Source organism: Xenopus laevis, chromosome 1L (genome assembly GCF_017654675.1).
Source record: "Xenopus laevis strain J_2021 chromosome 1L, Xenopus_laevis_v10.1, whole genome shotgun sequence".
In the NCBI taxonomy this organism is placed as follows: Eukaryota; Metazoa; Chordata; class Amphibia; order Anura; family Pipidae; genus Xenopus; species Xenopus laevis.
The window spans coordinates 53199277-53220870 of NC_054371.1; the positions used below are offsets into that span (position 1 = coordinate 53199277).

Consider the following 21594-nt stretch of genomic DNA (forward strand, 5'->3'; position numbering starts at 1 on the left):
ATTATGTTTTGTGCTTCTGAACCAGCCCCAGACAACCACAGCCCTTTAGCAGTAAAGGTCTTTGTGTCTCTAAAGATGCCCCAGTAGCTCCCCATCTTCTTTTCTGCTGATTCACTGCACATGCTCCATGGTGCTGTCACTTACTGAGCTTAGGGACCGACTCAAAATATACAGTACACATAGAATATAAATGTCACAGTATAATGCTGATTAGTAATTAATACAGGTAATTACTGCATGGCAGCACAGAATTCAGTGTAATTACCATCAGAATTTAATATTCAGCCCTGTAGCATCAGCTTATATTACAGGCCAACCTCATTTTCTGCTTGATAATTTGCAACAACCCCAAAGTTTAGCTTCTCAACAGCTGCTCAGAGCCCACTGAGCATGTGAGTGTCGCAGAAACTTTAAAAGATGGTGACCCCCTGTGACAAGTTTGAAGTCCTGGATCATTGCTGCTATTGATAAGCTCAAACTTTAGGCTGGTGCAATAAGTGCAGTATATAAAACATGGCATTTTAGCCCTATTAATTTTTAGGATTTATTTGACCTTGAAGTAAATATTGTCCGTTTACATCTCTTGCCTTGAACCTCCATTTTGTGATGGTCTGTGTGCTGCCTCAGAGATCAGCTGACCAGAAATACTGCAACTATAACTGTAACAGGAAGAAGTGTGGAAGCAAAAGACTGTCTGTTAATTGGCTCATGTGACCTAACATGTATAGTTTGTTTGATATGTTTGAGTGCACCGTGAATCATACGATTCCAGGGGGCTGTCCTTATTTTTTTAAATGGCAATTTTCTATTTATTATTACCCAATGGCCCATACTACTAAAAAAATATATTAATATGAAAATGGTTTATTTACATGAAGCAGGGTTTTACATATGAGCTGTTTTATGCAATATATCTTTATAGAGACCTAGTTTTTCTTTAAATAGTAAGTGCAATATATCTTTCTTGGATTAAAGGTGCTGATACAATTTTACACGATGGGAGCGCGCCCCTTCTTTTATGTTTATTTGTAGACTTTGCCTGCTTGGGACCAGATTAAGGAGGAAGCATCCCAATTGTTGAAGTTTTTGAATAATTTGCTTTTAACCCTTGGAGCATCGAACATTAGTTTTTGACTTTTGGAGTACTCGGACTTTGTTATTCGTGAGCATTATTTGGTTCTACGCATAACTGCCTTTAACCAGATAGCGCCCCTTTCTCTTACCTACTCTAAGTCCAGGGCTCTCTTGCACTTTGGATGCTGTGCACCTTGTGCAAGATAGGGTAAGAGCAAGAGATTAGACAATGGTTCTCTAGTAAAATCAAGTATATTGTTCTTAAAAACCAGTTCATTTTAAATGTTTTAGGCAGTAGGAAACTATTTAGGATTGGCACAAAAATGTTTGCTAATGAAGTATTCATTTTCTGAAAGAACAGTCCTGAGGGCTTTGCTTGTATGTGAAATGGATTAAGTGGGGACTTTGCCAAGCAATGGAACTGATAAGCCTGCAAGCAACAAAAGCCATATTTTTACCCGAGTCTTATAGAGCTGTATTACTGGATCTTGGCAGTGTTAGTTTGCATACAATACATACAGCATTAGAACGAAGGCCATGGTTTTTTACAAGGACATGGATGAAAACCAGTATCTTTGTTGACCCTCCTACTTTTTTTAAGGAGGGGGATAATGATGTTACACTAAGTAACATAACTAAGCAGTAACATTATATCAAGGGCAACATAAATTCTTCTTTAAAATGTTTCTAATTTAGAAACCAACATAATTATATCTTCGTCTCCACACGATACATTTACACAGTTCTGATTCTAATTATTTCTCTCTATGGGGTTGGTTCAGAAACATCCCATTTCCATTTCCCAAACCACAAAACAACATTTGAATTCAACACTCTGTATGTAAGGTTTTTTGGGGTTTTATCTTTAGTTTTTTTTTATTCCCTGGTTAAAAATATATACATTTATGTATCAAATATGTTAATTCCAATGACGCTTACCATCTTAAATTCACCAGAATTCTTGTTACTCAGGGAATAATGTGTGTGTGTCAGGAAGGGGACTCTTTTAAAGCCTCCTATAACTATCTATTGTTTTATTCGGGGAGGCACATTTATCAAGGGTCAAATTTCTAATCAGTGAGTTTTTTTCAACTACCCTAAACTCCCATGAATTCGAAATTCGACTAGTCATAATTTATTAATGAAATCGAATTCCTAAAACAGGAATTAATTTAAACAACCCTTAACCTGAATCGAATTTGATTCAAATTATAAATTTTAAAAACTCGATTGTCAGGAAGGCTACCTACATCACCAAATTGATCCCTGGACCTCTCCCATTGACTTATACAGTAATTCGACACGTTATAGCTGGCAAATAGTCGAATTTGAGTTTTTAAAGGGCCAGAGTATGATAAATCTCAGAATTCGAATTAAAATTTGAACCGAGTTTGGATAATTCACAATTCAAATTTGAGAGTTTTGACCAAAAAAAAAAAATTTGAATTCGATTTTTCACTTGGACCCTTAATAAATATGCCCCATAAGTGTGGATTTTCTAATTAAGCAAATTAAGAATTTAGAGGCATATTTATCAAGGGTCGAATTTCAAAGTTTTTTCAACAAATTTGGCAATCCTGCGGTCGAATAAAAATCATTCGATCGAACATTTAAATCGTTCGAATCGAACGATTTTATCGATCGATGGAAGGATTTTCCTTCGACCTCTAAAGACGTAGTTTTTTTAAAGAGACAGTACTTCGATTATCGAATGGTCAAATATTCGAATGATTTTTACTTCGAATCAAAGTAAATTCGAAGTCGTAGTATCCTATTCGATGGTCGAAGTATCCAAAAAATTACTTCGAATTTAGAATTTTTTTACTTTGAAAATTCCCTCGAATTTACTTCGACCCTTAGTAAATCTGCCCCTTAATGTACTTTTCTTTTCACTCTGCTTTGTGTGCTAGCTTCTGTAACGGTGGTCCTGTCTCCATGAGTGGATTAATTAATAGGCAACCCTAGGCTATAGCCTAGGGGCCCAGAGTGATTAGGGGCCCATCTAGCTTCCATTATTATTTGTATTTTCCTTTCTTCCTTTCTTTAAAAAAATTATTTTTATCTGCACTGGTCTGCACGCGTACACAGTGCCTGCTGTGAGAAGATTAGGCAGCGAGACAAGGCAAGGCGCATGTGTGCATATTTAGAAAAGTCTGTACTAATATTCAGCTTCCATTTGTAAAGGTTGTGGGTGCACAATTTATACATTTGCCCTTGCCAGACTTTACACAAAAAGTATGTACATAGGAAAAAGCCCAGGGCAAGGAACTTGTTAATAAATGCATCTTACTCGCAGGGTTGAAGTTTTTTCAAATTTTTTCAATAGAACAGTATTGTTTTACAATTGCCATAGGAGTATGCATTGCTGCTATGCATGTGTATACCGTTGTGTGCGCGTGTGTATTTTTGTGTGTCTATTATTGAAAGATTGGATCACAGGCCAATCAGTGTTTGGCTGAAAGACAACTTTGTCCTGGAATTTTAGTAACTATATGGAGATTGCTTTAATGTTCCTTTTTTTATTTCCTAACCATTTTATAACATAAGCACATTTTTGTATAAAAACATCAGTATTTGTATAACAATAAGCCAAGTCTGTGATGATATGGTCCAAACACTGAAATCTGGTTATTTCATGAGTAGTATTGGCAGCAGTTTGGGCTTGGCATTAAATTGTGTGGTTTAGAATTAAGACAGTCGGATAGTTCCATGGCCTTTTAATGTACAATTTCTGATTTTATATTCTAACTAGAGTAATGTCTGTGTTTTAGAAGAATTATTCAGCTTTCTATTCGGCAGGATATTTTAGCGACGTGATAAGTGTTCCTCATTTTGTTACTATTTTAAACCACTTTACTTAAAACACAAATAAATTACAGTCCGTAAATAGAAAAATGAGTGTAATTAAGGTACTGCTTGTTTGATAATTTTTATGATGATTGAAATTAAATAAAAAAAGTCTCTATATGAATGTACATTTATCAAGGCTATTATTAGTACAGGAAAGTATACAATACACTTGGTAGACTCTTATGTAGAGAGTCGCTATATTTGCCGTGTCAACTATAGTTACTGAAAGGGGGTACTTTAAAGGAGAAGGAAAAGTAAAAATGAAGTAAGCTTTATCAGGAAGGTCTATATAAATACACCAGTAAACCCTTAAAGTAATGCTGCTCAAAGTCCTCTGACAAAGAAACACCACATTTCTTTCCTTCTATTGTGTACACATGGGCTTCTGTATCAGACTTCCTGTTTTCAGCGTAAACTTCCAGGGCTTGGGCTTGAGCATGCTCAGTTTACTCCTCTCCCTTCTCCCCTCCCTGCTGTAATCTGAGCTCAGATCAATAGGGAGAGACTCGGGCATGAAGTGATGTCACAGCAAGCTGTGCTATCCTAAACAAACAGAGACAGTGTCTAGAGTTGTTTACTAAGGTATGGAAAAGCATTCTAAAAGATAACAATGCCGTTCTATTTTACACTGTTGTGGCTAATCTATTGGGAATAAACTGCATTGGTAGCTTTCTTTCTCCTTTAAACACAATAGTCTGGTAATATTGGCCACTGGCTATGCTTTGTGTGTGGTATAGTCAACTACAGCCAACCAACAGTAAGCCTGACAGCCTTTAACACTCTCAGGCCAACTCCAGCATGGTTTATGGTAACAGAGCAAAGAAACTTCAGTGATTATTTTCTTTTGTCTTCTTGCAACTCTGCTATCGGAGAAGATTTCAACACTAATGGTATAGGCCACAATCAACACCCCTTACATCACTCACTGCCATGTGTATTAAGTTTTATTTGTACACGTTCACACTTCCAATAGCTAAATGTATTAAACAAAGCTGATGGAATGAGAATAGTCCATTGGGTTTAGCCAGCTAAAGTTTGAAGGCACAGCTTAAAGAATTCATGTGGAACTCTGCATTTCCCATGTTACTGTGTGGATCAAAAATGTAGGTGGTCATATTGCACTAATCTGCTCATCAGATTTTACGATCATAGATTTTTTCTGACCATAAACTGGACCATAGTGCAAGCACAAAAACTTCAAGTACTTGCCACACATGGCGATACACGGGCATTCATTTTTGGGGGTTCCCACACAATGTTGCTCTTAGAGATCAACACAAGATCAGAGTCTGTTGTTCAAAATTCCAATACCTCCACTAGCTCAGACAAGAAATCATTAGCCAATAATAAAACAACAGCATCAACACCATTTGTGCAATATCAAGTATGTGATCAAACTTTACACAATCTGAACTTTAGGTTGAATACCTGGACTGCATGAGATTTGGCCTCTGTGTGGCCAGCCATAGAGGCTTGTATATAATGGATATCATGACAACTTTCCCCCTGTGCAGCCAGTTTTGCCACCCCCCTCATTGAGTCTGATATAGTCCACCAATAAAAAAGCAACTAAATAGAACTTACAGTTTTGGCTTTGTAGGCACTGGTGGTGGTCCCTTAGTTGGTGAATATGTGCACGGAGAAGTGACAGGAATATATTTGCTGTCCACATTATGGCTGTCACCATTAACTCCATTGTTAGCATGCACGCCATTACTATTGTTTTCCACTGGATAGAACTGGAAGTGGCTTCTTTCTATGTTGGCCTTTGAGTCTGTTTGGCTTGTCTGAAAACACTCAGAATTCTTCTTGGATGACACTTCAAGACAACTACTGTTAGGAATGGCAGAAAGTGGTGACGGCTTCTGGGAATCGTAACCACTTATTTCTTCACTTGACACATTATTTCTTGTGTGCGTATTGTTTTCTAAGAACAAAAAAAGACCACAGGAACCACGATAAGTAAAAATGATACATGCACAGATGCTAAGCTTGCTTTTATATGGAATTATTTGTTATATCATTCACAACACCACGCAACGACATACTGACAGAACAACATTTCTGTGCCACAAGACCTTATGCAACGGCCATACTGCTAAAAGGGGCCATACACATTCATGTTCTACATGGGGCTCTTACAGAAATGTGTCCTGCTTTTCCCTTTAACTAGAAAAAAATGGATTTCTTCATAATAATATTTTTTCAAATTTAAATGTATTCACCTTTAAGGATAATCATGAATTTTATACGTACATGTATGGGATCCGTTATCCAGATAAATTATGGGATGTTCATCTCTAATAGACTCCATTTTAATAATACAAGTCAAAATTGTAAAATTATTTCTTATTTCCTCTGTAATAATAGAACGCTTGTAACTGATTCCAACTAAGTTATAATTAATTATTATTGGAGGCAAAACAGTCCTGTTGGGTTTAATTAATGTTTAAATATTTCTTTAGTAGATTTACATTATATATATATATATATATATATATATATATATATATATATATATATATATATATATATATATATATATAGTGTACCGGCACTCACCTCTTTTTTATGACATTAGCCGGTTGCTAACCGGAGAAACATATATAATATAAGAAATGAAAGCACTCACGGAATACATCCAATTCAAGCAAATTCAATTCTATACTACCTCACAGCAAATTTGGACATCGACGAGTTACAATCCGCTAGGGAGTGTTGTCAGGATCCTGAGGATGGTCTCTAGCGGATCGAAACGCATCATTGTCCAAATTTGCTATGATGTAGTAAAGAATTGAATTTGCTTGAATTGGACTTATGCCTCGAGTGCTTTCATATATATATTTATATATATATATATATATATATATATATATATATATATACAGTACACACACATACATACACATAAAAATACAGTGTCATTTTTTCCTCTTTATACTTCAAGTTTTTTTTCAAGTTCCCAAAATATCTTTAAAATTTATATCTTAAAATTTAAAGATATTTTTAGATTCTAAAATATGAATTTAAATATTAAATTATATATATTGTACACATACTCTTTTTATTATTGACTTTATTATTTTAATTCATACATACAAATGTGACTTACTAACTGTATCTGGCCCTTTTTTATTCAATAGAATATATTCTGTGTGGCCTAAACACATACCTGTACTTGTAATGTTACAATTTTTTTTTTTACATGTATACTGCAAATTCTACAGTAACTTCCATGAACACGATTGTGTCCATATTAGTTTTATTAAGTAATATAGGAAGCAAACAAACATGGGGCTCTGATTTCCACATATGGGCTCCTAGACAAGTGGGGCTGATAGTTTCCACATGGACAGTACCACAGATAAACATTAATCACGTAAAGCTATGGTGCTCCATTAGTAATTGCTGCAAACACTGCTGTTTATTCATCACATGGCTGGCATCAATGGTACTGAAAGTCAAATAAACACCGTACAATCTGCTTCCTGGATTGTATATCATATTCTATTTGCTATACTCTTTGCTGTGTCTTTTCACTAGGGGTTTTTGTTTCCATTCATATATATCTTTTTGTCATATGCATTTTTAGATGGCAAATGCGGGTATTACAGATAGAGAATGATCACTTCCCCTTGTTATTTGAGTAGGTAAGGAAGATCACTAACTCAGCTACCTCTGTCTGGGAAAGCAATCATCGGCCTTTCTCCATTACTACAGATCCCATTTTGTAACATCTCAGACCATCCATCAACCAACAGAATCACCACAAATGAAAGATTTGCATGGCTAGCTGGATAAATAAATGATGATGGTGATGATCATAATGAAGTGCTAACACCATGGAGATATGGAAAAGGTATCAAGCTTCTCAGCACAGAAAGTGAATGTCAGCATGTCAACTGTCAGCTTTAGTGTGAAGCACACAATGACCGACTCTGAAGGGGACAGAGATTGGTATTGTTGACCTATCAGAAGGGGGGAAGGTGTCAAAAGACTAACATTTAAAATAAAAACAAAAATTATTAAGATTTCTAAAATTAAATAATATAGATTTTTTACAGCCCGTTACATTTTTGTCCATACTTCCTGATTACACTGTACCTACCATAATTAATTTTATTCAGCAAGCTTGTATAAACGCAGTAAATGTTAAAAAGCATTATACATTTATGCATGATATAAACTATCCATTTACAAAATTACATTTTGTATTGCAATTATTGTGCATGATGAAATTCTTTCTAAAGCCCAGCAAAGGTTTTTTTTATGATTATGTATCCACTATGGTTTCTGTTATTTACTCATAACTCATACTGATATTTACTCTGCTTGCTCATGCATAAAGTATAACAGGATAAAAGTTATGATCACATCTTTGGGGAAGGATATGATTATTGTACCCTATGCATACACAGCAGCCATATCATAAGGGGATTCATAGCTACTGCCTAGTTGTCAATATGGAATCAGGTGACTTTAATAACAATCTCAAGAGCTATTTGGGAAAATAATTTTTTAATACCAATTCATTCTATTTTAAAGTCTATGAAGGTTTTCTTAATGCAGGTCATGATATACAGTATTTAGTAGTGATAAGACTAATGCAACTGTACTTCCTAATACAGGTATGAGACTTGTTATTGAAAATGCTCAGGACCTGGCGTTTTCTGGAAAAGGTATCTTTCTGGAATTTGGATCTCCATACATGTCTACTAAAGAAAATATGTAAACTTTAATTAAACCCAATAGTATTGTTTTACCTCCAATGAGGATTAATTATATCTTAGTTGGGAGTAAGTACTGTTTTATTAATACAGAGAAAAGGGAAATCGTTTTTAAAAATGTGGTATCCTATGTGCATCAAAAGAGGAGGCTGAATATTGAAGTATACAGAAAACCTACTCATGCTGATCAGAAATTGCTGTTTGATTCCCACCACCCTCTGGAAAATAAATTGGGGGTTCTAAGAATTGTACACCTTTGCACTGAAACTGTGACACCAATTGTGAGTCTGAAGGTGGCCATAGACGTAGAGATCTGCTCGTTTGGCGATGTCGCCAATTGAGCGGATCTCTCCCCGATATGCCCACATTGCAGTGGGCGATATCCGGCTGATTCGATCATGATCCCCAGGGCCTGGCGATCGGATCAGAGCGAAGGCCAAACGGGCGGTTGGATCGCGGGACTGTCATCCGACAAGGAATTTCTAACCTGTCCAATCGGCTTCTGGCCAGATATCAATGGCGAAAGGCCATCGGGGGGCTCTAGACACAGGCCGATAAGCTGCCGACTTGGTCTGTCGGTAGCTTTTATCGACCCGTGTATGGTGGCCATAAGGAAAGCATCTCAGGCTTGGAAACTTGAGGAGACTCAGACTGGGACTTTGTCAAAATAGTGCACCTGGACCAATGAAGTGGCCTAGTGAATGACTAGAGATTGTAATCAATTGAAGTGGGATTTTCAAGTGAAGGGTCTGGGGCTTAGGCCCCTGGACCACACGTAGTAAGTATTATTGTAGTACTGATACTTTCTTACAGTTAATTACGCACTACTAGAACCTAGCATGACCAGAAAAAAACATACTTACATAATTACATAATTTTGAAGTTTCGAGTTTGACATATACTTTGTGACACTTTCACACCTGTGAGTTTCAGCTAACACCTACCTGAATAACTATTTTGCTTAGGTATTGGTGACTGTTTTACGTTCCTGGAAATTTCCTACCAGTTGAACCAATGAAGTCACTCAGAGAAATGGTAAAACATTTTCAAGTCCTGTTGCTTTAGCCTTACTTCTATTAGATTGTCTTATATTGATCAACTAGAGTACACAATGGGTGAGAAAGATCTCATATGAGATCACTATAAAACACGGTTTTAATGCTATTTAGTATCAGGATAATTTATTTAAAAATTACGTTTTTCAGTTATTTCTTCATCTTCCACTCCCTAGTACTCAAATTAATACAAGAAGTGTTATTTACCACCCACAAGTGCAATTTCAGCTGAACAAAATGGCCACAGTCATTGACTGAAAAAAATAATTCATTAAAGGTCATTTAAATTGTGCACAAGTTCGCCTATTGTTGCAGGGGAGCCTGGAACTACTGCCACCCTCAAAGGTGATGATTTTTCCAGTTTTACCACAGCAACTGGGTCAATTTCAGCAGAGAACTTGAACCTAATTATAATTATTGTAATTATGGTTAAAACCCTTGCTAATTGCAACCAAAATTACACTTTGCCCATTGCACTTCCAGTAAGTAAATATCAAGGTTTTAGAAAATCACCTGGATGTGAGATGTTGCAAACTGTTTTCAAGATGGGCCATTCATTTTATGTACTTTACTTTACTACCCAGGGGAGTAATAAACAAAAGAGATGATGATGAACTGAGCAGTAATGCATAAAGCATTACAAAATAATGTTGTCTAAGGTATCTCAGTTAATGAGGTGAATTACAGTGAGACAGCTGACCTACCTGAAAGGACTGTTAGCTGAGCATTGCAAGAAACCAATCCGTAATCATTGCTTGCCGTACAAGTGAAAATGCCCGCATCTTCTGGAAAAGTCTCAGCTATGACAAGGGTACAGATCTCCTCTGAAAGAGTTAAGTTGGGAGTCAGAAGAACAAACAGCTCATAAAATTGTATGTTATCAGTACAATGAATATTGCATTTGCCAGGATATGATCAGCTGGAATGTTTAAAATAAATACAATTATATAAGCCCAGGTCAAGCAAAGACATCTTGTGAAGCCAGGAGAAACATAACTATGTACAGTAAGTAAGGGATATCCAACTTGTAACCCTCCAGCGCTTGCTTTAGTATAACTCCCAGTACTCGCCAAACACCCTTTGGATCATGTCAGTTGTAGTGCAACAAGTGGACAGGCTTTGGTTGGACATCCCCCAAATGAATACTTTGAATATCAAACAAGTGTAAAGTGTATGGCCACCCAAATGGTGGACCAAGTGAGGCTAAACCTATTATTCATCCTCACTTCAGTGTAGAACCTTAAGTCATAATCTAATGTGGTCCATTGTCAAAAGGGTTTTTCAGTGTACATAATCAATATCTCAAAAACGCCTAATCGCATATTGATCTGGAAAGGCAACATTTTGAATGCATCCATGGGCCAATATACTTTTTATTTGGTGCAGTTTTTGGATGAGCATGTTGAAACAATGTAAAATTATTTATCAACTATATAGTTTTTTGGCCAGTAGATGTCAAAGGAAATAGATACATATATACTTTTTGCAGCAGTTGGTTCTCCTTTTAGGCAAGTCAGATGGATAAGCTATTGTGATCACTGAAAGATGATCGGGTGGAATAGGATATAGGAAGTACTGCAGGCAACAAAGCACAAAGAGCAATATTGTTTCTGCAAGTGACACTGATACTTCGACCTAGTGCTCCAGACTAAAACCTATTCCCAGGGGTTGATACAGCCTCTTGTTTTATAGAGGTTGCAGACTGCATCTTTGTAAACCCCAGCATACGTTTCCAGCAGATTGTTAAGGTATTAGACTATGTTTGAGTGAGCTGTCAGGAGCCAGTTAGTCAAACACAAGCCTGCTAACAAATCCAAAATGATTTCTAATGTCTGTTTCAGTAGCTTGAATTCTCTCCGGCCAATTCACTAAGGGAGGTATCGGATCAGTCGGAAAGTTCCTGGCTGCACCATACCTTCTCACATTAAACAAGAAAAACCACAGGTATATTTCAGTTAAAATATCTCAAATAACAAAATATATAGACATATAAAACAAGTTAAACACTATTACTTACAAATGTTTAAAAAACATTGCTCAGCTGTGTAGTCCAAAAAGATAAACATTTCATCATTGCTCAGCTGCATAATCCATTAAATACAAAGCCTTTTATTATTAGATTTTGCTGACATTACATTTTTTTTCCCCTGTTAGAAAAAGGCTCCAGATACGGTTATTTTTATTTGATTATTTATCACACACAAGACTTTTTGATCGCCATTACCACATTTGTGGGTGCCAATCACAGACCGAGGTACCATGAATTATAGCTGCCAACTGAAAGCAACCAGAAGTGCTCCAGCTGCTCAGTTAAGTGATCAAAACACTTTAATCCCATTATTTATACATAAATTGAGATATCAGATGAGGGGATGGCAGCCAATGACTTTTGGCTTTTTTGGGACCACAGCTCTGACATTTCAGGGGATTGCCTGTTGGCCCATCACTTCCTATTTACAGCTCACTTCCTATATAAAGACAAAGTTCTACCCTAGTAAAATAGATTAGAGAGGGTCTAGCCAAAATAAAAACATTGAAAGTACAACCCACTTTTTAGGGCCATGTCAGCTAAACAGTTCTTTTTATTCTTCATTAGCTAGCTGCCTAAATTAAATTTATAATGTCTAACTTAGTAAGATAACCCTGCGCCTTAAATCCGAAAATCATATTTAGTCAATTGCAGATTCTTTGTGTTAGTAACAAACCTTTGCTTTTCATGTATTTTTCAGATTTAAATTGAGAATGGATTTTAAATTCATTCTCACACTGGCTATAACGAAAGGGAAAACACTTGTGTTTTTGACATTATAATATAAAGCTATTCCCTTTTATCTAATTAAAACTCAATTCTTTGAGCGTCTCTTTGCAGACAATACACTGAGGTAATAAGATAGGCTTTGCGGCTGCAACTAGACAGCTGAGTAATGGCCAAAAACAGCTGGCCAGTGATTCATTTTTTTCCCTTTGAGTGATTCAGTCAGCATTGTGTCAAAATAAACATAAAAAAGAACAAAGCAGTTAATCTGACAAACCTGGATGTTAGTTCTAAAAAAACCCGGACAACTGATTAAGTCACAAAACTGAAGATTGTGATTTCAGTCTAGACAGAATCAGCGCAGAGCACATTAACCAGACGGAAGACAGGAGTGACATGAAAAGCCTGTTGCTATTGGGAACCCTAGGCAATATGAACTCACAGTCTGTAAAGGCATGTTCAACTTGGCATGAGAGAAACCTAATGAAAGCAATATAATTCTAAACAAGAATTAGGTGAATCACTGTCACAAACAAGTAGCTTACTTCCATTGTGATATCCCTATTTAGCACTAAGGATATCAAACCAATCACTGTGGCCTCATGCTGTAGGGTTTAGCAAGTAGTGGCAGTGGCTTTGGTTTGAAACTTTGAGTTTGAGACACCCCACAGAGGAGAAAAATAGAATTAAGCACAGAAGTTTAATGTAAGGGGTCTATGAATGGACTCTGGCAGTAGAACAGACGTTATCATTTATACAGCAGATAGGAAACTAGAGTCACTTTATAACTGGAAATTCCATCATGGAGCTTCAGGCTGATGGTAAATTAATCCTCACCATCAACCAACAGTCAAAAGCAGCGTGAGATTCCTGAAGTAGTAGTTCAACATCTGGAGGGTGGCAGGTTGGGCAGCCCTATGTATGAAGAGGGCTTACAGAGGACATTCTGCACAGTGGCCACCACTATTAAGGACTCCAAGTGCGATCATTGTGGGACTAAATCACATCAAATAAGAAACATAAGAGCAAGCTTCACATCAATCAAGGATAATTCATTCTCAGTGTTTCTGAAACCCACACGTTGCCCCTCATTATTGGTTGTCTTATGATCACCCCTTGGCCTGTACTTCTGATTGGATGGCATCGCTATATACCTAAAAACAGTCCCCAAGTTACAAGGATTTCAATGAACCATGCTCTGGACAATAAAGAGGGACATAAATTGAAAATAATAGCAATAATATTTCAAGGCTTTGTAAGCCTCCACACCCAGAACAAAAGATGAATCAGGCTTTTTCTGTTTTACAGAGAAGAGGACAGGCAGCAGCTGAACTGTAGCTCTATTTAAACCCAGTACCTGTTGCACTCTACACTATAAAAGGTGCAAGTTGTGCCCTTGTTGGATAAACATAAAAAGTAGTTATAATAAATGTAGTTATTATAAATGTTATTATGTTAGCTAGTTAGAATCTAAAGAGTGTTTAGTGCTTTATTAGTGGACAGTTTTAATAATACTCAAAGGATTTTTGTGTGTGTGTGTCAGACTACTTACCAGGCTCCGATGCACATCGAGGTTCTACAGGTAAAAAGAGATAAAAGGAGAGGAATAAAAATTTTATCAGATCAGACTCATAATTACAATTTATTATCAGCATTAATTGGATTTACAACCACAGAATACACTTTTTCATGAATCACTTTCAGTCATACAGTACATGTAGTAGCCCAAGGGAAAGCTCTGTAATTATCAGGCTGTTGTAAATAATAAGTAATAATAATAAGTATCTGCTACATATCAATTATCTTCAAAGAATTAAATTGATGATTATAAAACCATAAATGGAATTACATGAGTGATTTGAATGTCATTTGCATTCTCCATCAGAGACATGGTAAGAGTAAGTAACAATTACTAATCTCTGTGTGTAACAGAAACCATTCATATTATAAAGATCATTGATCTTGGCTGAAAGCACTGTGTTACATATAACTGTAAGGAATAAGAGAGTTGTTATATGACTGCCAGGAAATACACATTAAAGGCAGAGTTAAACCAAAAAACTAAAGCATTTTAAAGTAATTAACATATAATATACTGTTGGCATGCACTGCTGCTGCTGCAAAGCCATTGGGGCAGCAATTCAAGCTGGAAAAAATTAGAAAATGCCCAGTTTACATAGCAGACAACAGATAAGCCACGTCCAGTACAACAGTGCTTTATCTGTTATCTGCTATGTAAACTGTGCCTTTAATCCTTTTTTCTAGCTTGAATGGCTGCCCCCATGGCTACTTGTTTATATCAACTATAGTCTTTCTAAAGCAACACACACAGTTTTTACCAGTGCAGAGCAAAAGGACATTATTTTGTAATTACTTTGATACCCTTTCAGTTTTTGGTGTTGCTGTTCCTTTAAGAAAGTGTCTGAATTTTAACTGTTAAAACAGATGTTATTCTTTTTAGATATCTGCCGCTTTAAAACATTTGGCCAGCTTCAGTTCCACAAGAAAATGTCGTTTTCTGGTTTATTGAGTGAAACCTTACGTGCAGCGCTGTATTTAGGTCCAGTGCTGCCCTAGACACTGGACCTCAGCGTGCAATTTGCTGCAGAAGTGATATTGTGCATGTGACATGTGTGACGTTACTCCCGCCAAAGAGGGTAAATCCTAACCTCTCACCCCAAGCTTAGCCACTGGATTTGCCCACAAGTCTCCAGCGGAGCCTGAGGAGATATTTTATTTTTTGTTTAAAATTGTTTTGAATTTGTTATATAGGCACCCGCCTCTTTAAAGCAGCAGATTGAGCGTCAAATTGACTGACTGATTTGGTGCTCAAATTGGGCATTTTTGGAGATCTGGAAGAACAAGTGAATCTTGTCATGTAAAGTCAGATTTTGTGTTCAGTTCTGTATGTACCCTGTCCTAAAGAAATGGGAGTCATATGATTATAAATGGCTCCCAATGAAGGCTGAATTCCATTGCATTCACTTTTATGCAACCTTAGCTTTTTTTGATACGGTTCTGTTGATCCAGAAGATTTAGGGAAAAAATAACAGAATTACTTCTTTCTAGCTGCCACAAGATCAGGTTTTGCATAGGTAGGTGTGTGCTGCCCCACCTACAACTACCTCTCGAAACACGTGCCCTTGCTATAAAGAATATATGGCATTGTTTATCAGGCGTTGAGGTGTGAGAAGAGTTGAGCTGGATCATCTATCCAGAATGCTAGGGAGTAGGGATTTTTGTAAATAAATGGTGTTTCCATATTGTGTATAACCATGACTACTATAAAACATTTAAACAATAAAATAATACAATGGTACTGCCACTAGCATGGATATATGCTAGCTTGATCAAGTACAAGGTATTCTTATTATTACACCGAAAAATACAAATATATATTTATGGTTGAGTGTGTATGTATAAGATTTTATAGTTACTCAATCGACACACAGGCAATACGGTACACTGGACTCCCTCGGCAGCATAAAGTGCCTCAAAATATTGCAAGTGCATCTGGACAGCAAATGGCTGCAGGCACCACAATGCTGGGTGGTGGCCACAGTTAAGAAATAATGTGGCAATTATATTTGGGGAGCAACAGCAAAATTACATAGTTGTACCATTTCCAGCCAAATTGTGACTCATTTAATGGTTTCCCATTTACAGGCACTTACATGCAGACAACATGCACTTCTAACAGAAAGAGCCCAAGAAACACACAAGCTTTGTATCTAGTTTGTAATAATAAACATAATCAAACTAATTTCCTGCCTCTAGGGCCCACAGTACAATGTATAATCTCGCTACAGCCTCAGGAGCCGAGAGAGAGAACAATAAGTACTTGACAGTTCTGCCCCTACAGTATTTATGTACAGGATAATAAGGTGCGACTGGAAATGATATATGGGGTCTCATGGGGGAAAAAACATCCCCACTCTCCTAGGGCTGTTTACAAAGGCAGCAGTTTTCCAGATATTCATTAAGGAAACTCGTGATGTAGAATGAATGCTTAACTGGTAATTTACCAGGATTTACTTTCTGCTGGCATTCGTTTCAGTCAGCTTCAGACTGAGGTCTAAGATTGCACTTAGTCACACTCCTTTGGCATAGTGTATTGCATTTATTTTAACTGAGTACAAGTGCAGCCCTGTAATACAAACTCAAGGGTTTATTTACTATAGGCAGGCGCAAATGCTTTAGAGCTAAGGGGGTGCAAAATTGTGTCCCTTCGAGACACAGTGCAGCTGTAGTTGTCCCTTAGACTGGATTTTCGATCACACAGAACAGTCCTCGTTAATACAAGGAAGCTTACAAATGACACACAAGTAGGAGGCAGAAGAGTTTGAAGGTCCAGCACATGGTACCTTAATAAGCTGGCTTTCTAGGAACAACATTTGAATATATTGGCTCCATATAAATTAATATTAATAATATTAAAGGGGTAAATTATTTATATGCCGAGAACTTCCCACACCAGTCAGTTGAACTGAAGAAGCTGCTGGGATGAGTAGTGAAATGATTACTCAGCAAGTCCACTTGATTTACCTATACTAGATAAATATTAAAGGGATACTGTCATGGGAAAACATGTTTTTTTCAAAACGCATCAGTTAATAGTGCTACTCCAGCAGAATTCTGCACTGAAATCCATTTCTCAAAAGAGCAAACAGATTTTTTTATATTCAATTTTGAAATCTGACATGGGGCTAGACATATTGTCAATTTCCCAGCTGCCCCAAGTCATGTGACTTGTGCTCTGATAAACTTCAATCACTCTTTACTGCTGTACTGCAAGTTGGAGTGATATCAACCCCCCAGCAGCCAAACAAAAGAACAATGGGAAGGTAACCAGATAGCAGCTCCCTAACACAAGATAACAGCTGCCTGGTAGATCTAAGAACAACACTTAATAGTAAAAACCCATGTCCCACTGAGACACATTCAGTTACATTGAGAAGGAAAAACAGCAGCCTGCCAGAAAGCATTTCTCTCCTAAAGTGCAGGCACAAGTCACATGACCAGGGGCAGCTGGGAAATTTACAAAATGTCTAGCCCCATGTCAGATTTCAAAACTGAATATAAAAAAATCTGTTTGCTCTTTTGAGAAATGGATTTCAGTGCAGAATTCTGCTGGAGTAGCCCTATTAACTGATTCATTTTGAGAAAAACATGTTTTCCGACGACAGGATCCCTTTAAATTTTTTTTTTTTTTTAATTATTTCCCTTTTTCTACTGACTCTTTCTGGCTTTCAAATGGGGTCACTGACCCCATCTAAAAAAAAAAAAAACAAGTGCTCTGTAAGGCTACACATTTATTATTATTGCTACTTTTTATTACTCAACTTTCTAGTCACGCTCTCTCCTATTCATTTTCCAGTTTCTTGTTCAAATCAATGCATGGTGCTAGGGTCATTTGGGCTCTAGCAACCAGATTGCTGAAATTGCAAACTGGTGAACTGCTGAATAAAAAGATAAATAATTGATAAACCACAAATAATGAAAAGTGAAAATCCATTGCACTTTGTCTCAGAATATCACTCTCTACATCATGCTAAAAGATCATTTAAAGGTGAACAATACCTTTAATAAGTATTATCAACAACAATGTCCCTTTAATATGATGTGCTGTAGTAAATGAAATACAGGGCACTATATCTCCTTTTATATGCACAGCATTACATTTTTGCATAAAAATACCATAAACTTGTTTACAATGTAAGTGATGACACAATGACATAAAAAGGAAGGAATGATATTGACATGTGTCAATGCATTTTTAGCACCATCTTGGTACACAGAATAGCTACATGCAACAGAAGCAAAATTGTCAGTGTTAAGGTGGCCATACACTAGCAGTTATTTGCTATTGATTCGATATTTTTAATGACTGATCACCACTCAATTCAAAAGCTATAGAAAATACAAACTTCTTTTTATTTCTCCTTATTTAAGATTTTATTTTTTACAAAATCAAAAAAACAAAAAGGAAAACAGTAAATAAAAAAAAGAAAGAAAGAAAAAATTATAAACCATAATATATTATTATACGGGAAGCCGAAAGTAATATAATCACGCAGACTTAGACCTGTCCTAAAACAACAACATTAGTACTTGTATAGGACTGCACAAAAAGATTTACCAAATTTCACCATTGAGTCAACTTAATCTGTAGGTATCTGTTGATCTTTCTTGTATGTGTCCCATTGAGACCACATATCATGGTAAGAGTCTAAAGTGTCTTCCAACCAAGCCATTAGATACATATTTTGTATATAATGGAGTCTCTGATGGACTTAGAAAGTGATAATGTGGTTGTAAGCCAATTGAGAGCGATCACCCATCGAGCAGCAGCCAATATTTCAGATGGCAAGGAAGTCACACTAAAGCTGCTTCAGGTGAGGGATCAATTGAAACTTTAAATATTTTTTCAATACTTATATCCAAAAGTTCTTGACAATAGGGCATAGCCACTATGTATCTAAATAAGTGCCTATGTCACTGCATCCTCTGAAGCACAAAGGAGAGGTCAAAGGGACCATGGCGTGTTTCATTTGAGGAGTAATTTACCATCTATATAAAACTCTGTGGGCTGTGTCTTTAAATGACATTTGGAGACACTTTATATATAGACTTCCATATTTTAGGCCATAACTCTTGAGTATTTTGTAATTGTAAGGCTGATATCCATTTGGGTCATATATGAACACGGAAAATACAAAATTTTAACACATGCATAGGCTTTATTCCGGCCACAGATGTGACCAGTAAGAGACACTCTATATTATGGGACATCGCTTCCTTCAATAATGATCACTTTTAAGGGAGAAATAACTTAATCTTGTCTAGTGTATTGATCATTTCCTGGAATTAATGGGATTGCCGTGGATGAGTTAATTCAGTGTTTTTTTATCAACATTAAGTGACAATGTACCTTTCGCAAGAATACTAAAAGTTTTGTTGTCAGTTAACCTAATAAGTGCAGTAGTGCAGATGCTTTGCAATGAGTGTATGCTGGTCTTACTTTTCTGTAGTATTCTAAAGTCAGGTGAATCCTGTATCTCAATTCCTTGTCTGAACCATTTGACCTTTACAGGGGGTGTGCCCTTCACTCTGCATTCCAGAACCACAACCTGCCCATCCGACGCTGTCAGGTTTTGCAGCTCCTGCATGTGAATAAAAATATTAATTTTATTATCTTAAGTGCTGTTGAAAAGTTTACTAAATAGGACATTACTCAAATGTTTGCCTTAACGGGACATTGGGCTTCAGTTAGAAGAAGCAAACTTAAAAAAAAATAATAATCTCACTTTGTTTTCCAGTGTGGGACTTTTTAAATCTTATTAAGCATGAAAACTGTAATTGAAACCAGGCAATGCAAGTATTAATTCTTAAGCTCTTCACAATTGAAAATGTAAGTAATTACTCATTATAATGTGCATATTTTGGCAAATCATAAATGAACAAATGAGAAGGCTGTAAACTGCCTAAAAACACATAAAACTGGGCATCTACCCTTACTTTGCTTTTAAATACTCAGTGAATGAGTATTTGCCTACAGAGATTCCAACAAAAATGGAAAACAACTAATTTAAATATTTTTTTCCACAAAGGAATGTTAATTTATATACACAGAGGGGATGGAATTTTGAGTTTATGCTCTGCATGTAAATGGCTGATGGGCTAATGAGAAACGAATGACTTTATAACTGAATGGATAGACTAGCAATCTCCAATATACCCTACAAATTAGATTTGCTTGCCCTCCCTGTTGTTGCAGCTTCCACTTCTTGTGGAAAAGTAAAGGCTAAAATAAGGAAAAGCAGAGCTTTGCATGGACTCGTATTCATATTTCTCTCTGTCTCTAGGTCTCTGCTGAGAAACAAATAAGCAAAGAACCATAAAGCATCATGTGCCACCTACGATGCCTCAACCTGAACCATAACCTGCCCATCTGACGCTGTCAGGTTTTGCAGCTCCTACATGTGAATAAGAATATGAATTTTATTACCTTAAGTCCTGTTGAAAAGTTTACTAAATAGGACATTACTCAAATGTTTGCCTTAATAGGACATTGGGCTTCAGTTAGAAGAAGCAAACTTAAAAAAAAGAATAATCTCACTTTGTTTTCCAGTGAGGGACTTTTTAAATCTTATTAAGCATGAAAACTGTAATTGGAACCAGGCAATGCAAGTATTAATTCTTAAGCTCTTCACAATTGAAAATGTAAGTAATTGCTCATTATAATGTGCATATTTTGGCAAATCACAAAATAAACAAATGAGAAGGCTGTAAACTGCCTAAAAACACATAAAACTGGGCATCTACCCTTACTTTGCTTTTAAATACTCAGTGAATGAGTATTTGCCTATAGAGATTCCAACAAAAATGGAAAACAACTAATTTAAATATTTTTTTTAACAAAGGAATGTTGATTTATATACACAGAGAAGATGGAACTTTGAGTTTATGCTCTGCATAATAAGAAACGAATGACTTTATAACTGAATGGATAGAATAGCAATCTCCAATATACCCTACAAATTAGATTTGCTTGCCCCTCCCTGTTGTTGCAGCTTCCACTTCTTGTGGAAAAGTAAAGGCTAAAATAAGGAAAAGCAGAGTTTTACATGGACTCATATTCCTATTTCTCTCTGTCTCTAGGTCTCTGCTGAGAAACAAATATGCAAAGAATCATAAAGCATCATGTGCCACCTACGATGCCCCTATGGATATACATAATATATGGCCAAAAGTACGCAGGCACCTGTCTATCCAACATGTCATTCCACAAACAAGGGTAGTAATAGTTTCTCCTTTTTTTCTCTGTAAAAACAGCCTTTACCCTCTTAATATTGAGGAAAGGCTTTCTAGTACATGCTATGATTTAGTGGCGCCTGTGTAGGCAATGATGGATGTGGCTTAAATATAGTTAGACCCAGGAATCTTTGGACAGAGGCAACTTTTTTTTTCTAATTTTGGTTCTGTACATTAAAAATGGCTTTAGTTCCTCACATTGTTGTGCAATCTTTTTGTTCATCCCACTGAATTAAAGCTGAAAGTCTGCAGTTGAACTGCTTCTGAGTTGTTTTATTTAAAATTCATTGTGGTAATGTACAGAACCAAAATTAACAAA

At 36.4% G+C, this 21594-nt stretch overlaps 1 protein-coding gene across 4 annotated transcripts in view; it reads right to left on the bottom strand.

Moving 5' to 3' along the window:
• The window catches only part of palld.L (palladin, cytoskeletal associated protein L homeolog), a 214722-nt gene that overhangs the window by 88648 nt on the left and 104480 nt on the right, over positions 1-21594 (bottom strand). For all 4 annotated transcript variants that reach the window (XM_018230932.2, XM_018230939.2, XM_041589224.1 and 1 more), the window contains 4 exons: positions 19483-19624; positions 14014-14037; positions 10411-10530; positions 5509-5851 (listed from right to left, as the gene is read on the bottom strand). In XM_018230932.2, the coding sequence (XP_018086421.1) occupies positions 5509-5851; positions 10411-10530; positions 14014-14037; positions 19483-19624 (629 nt within the window). The remainder of the gene's footprint in view (positions 1-5508; positions 5852-10410; positions 10531-14013; positions 14038-19482; positions 19625-21594) is intronic.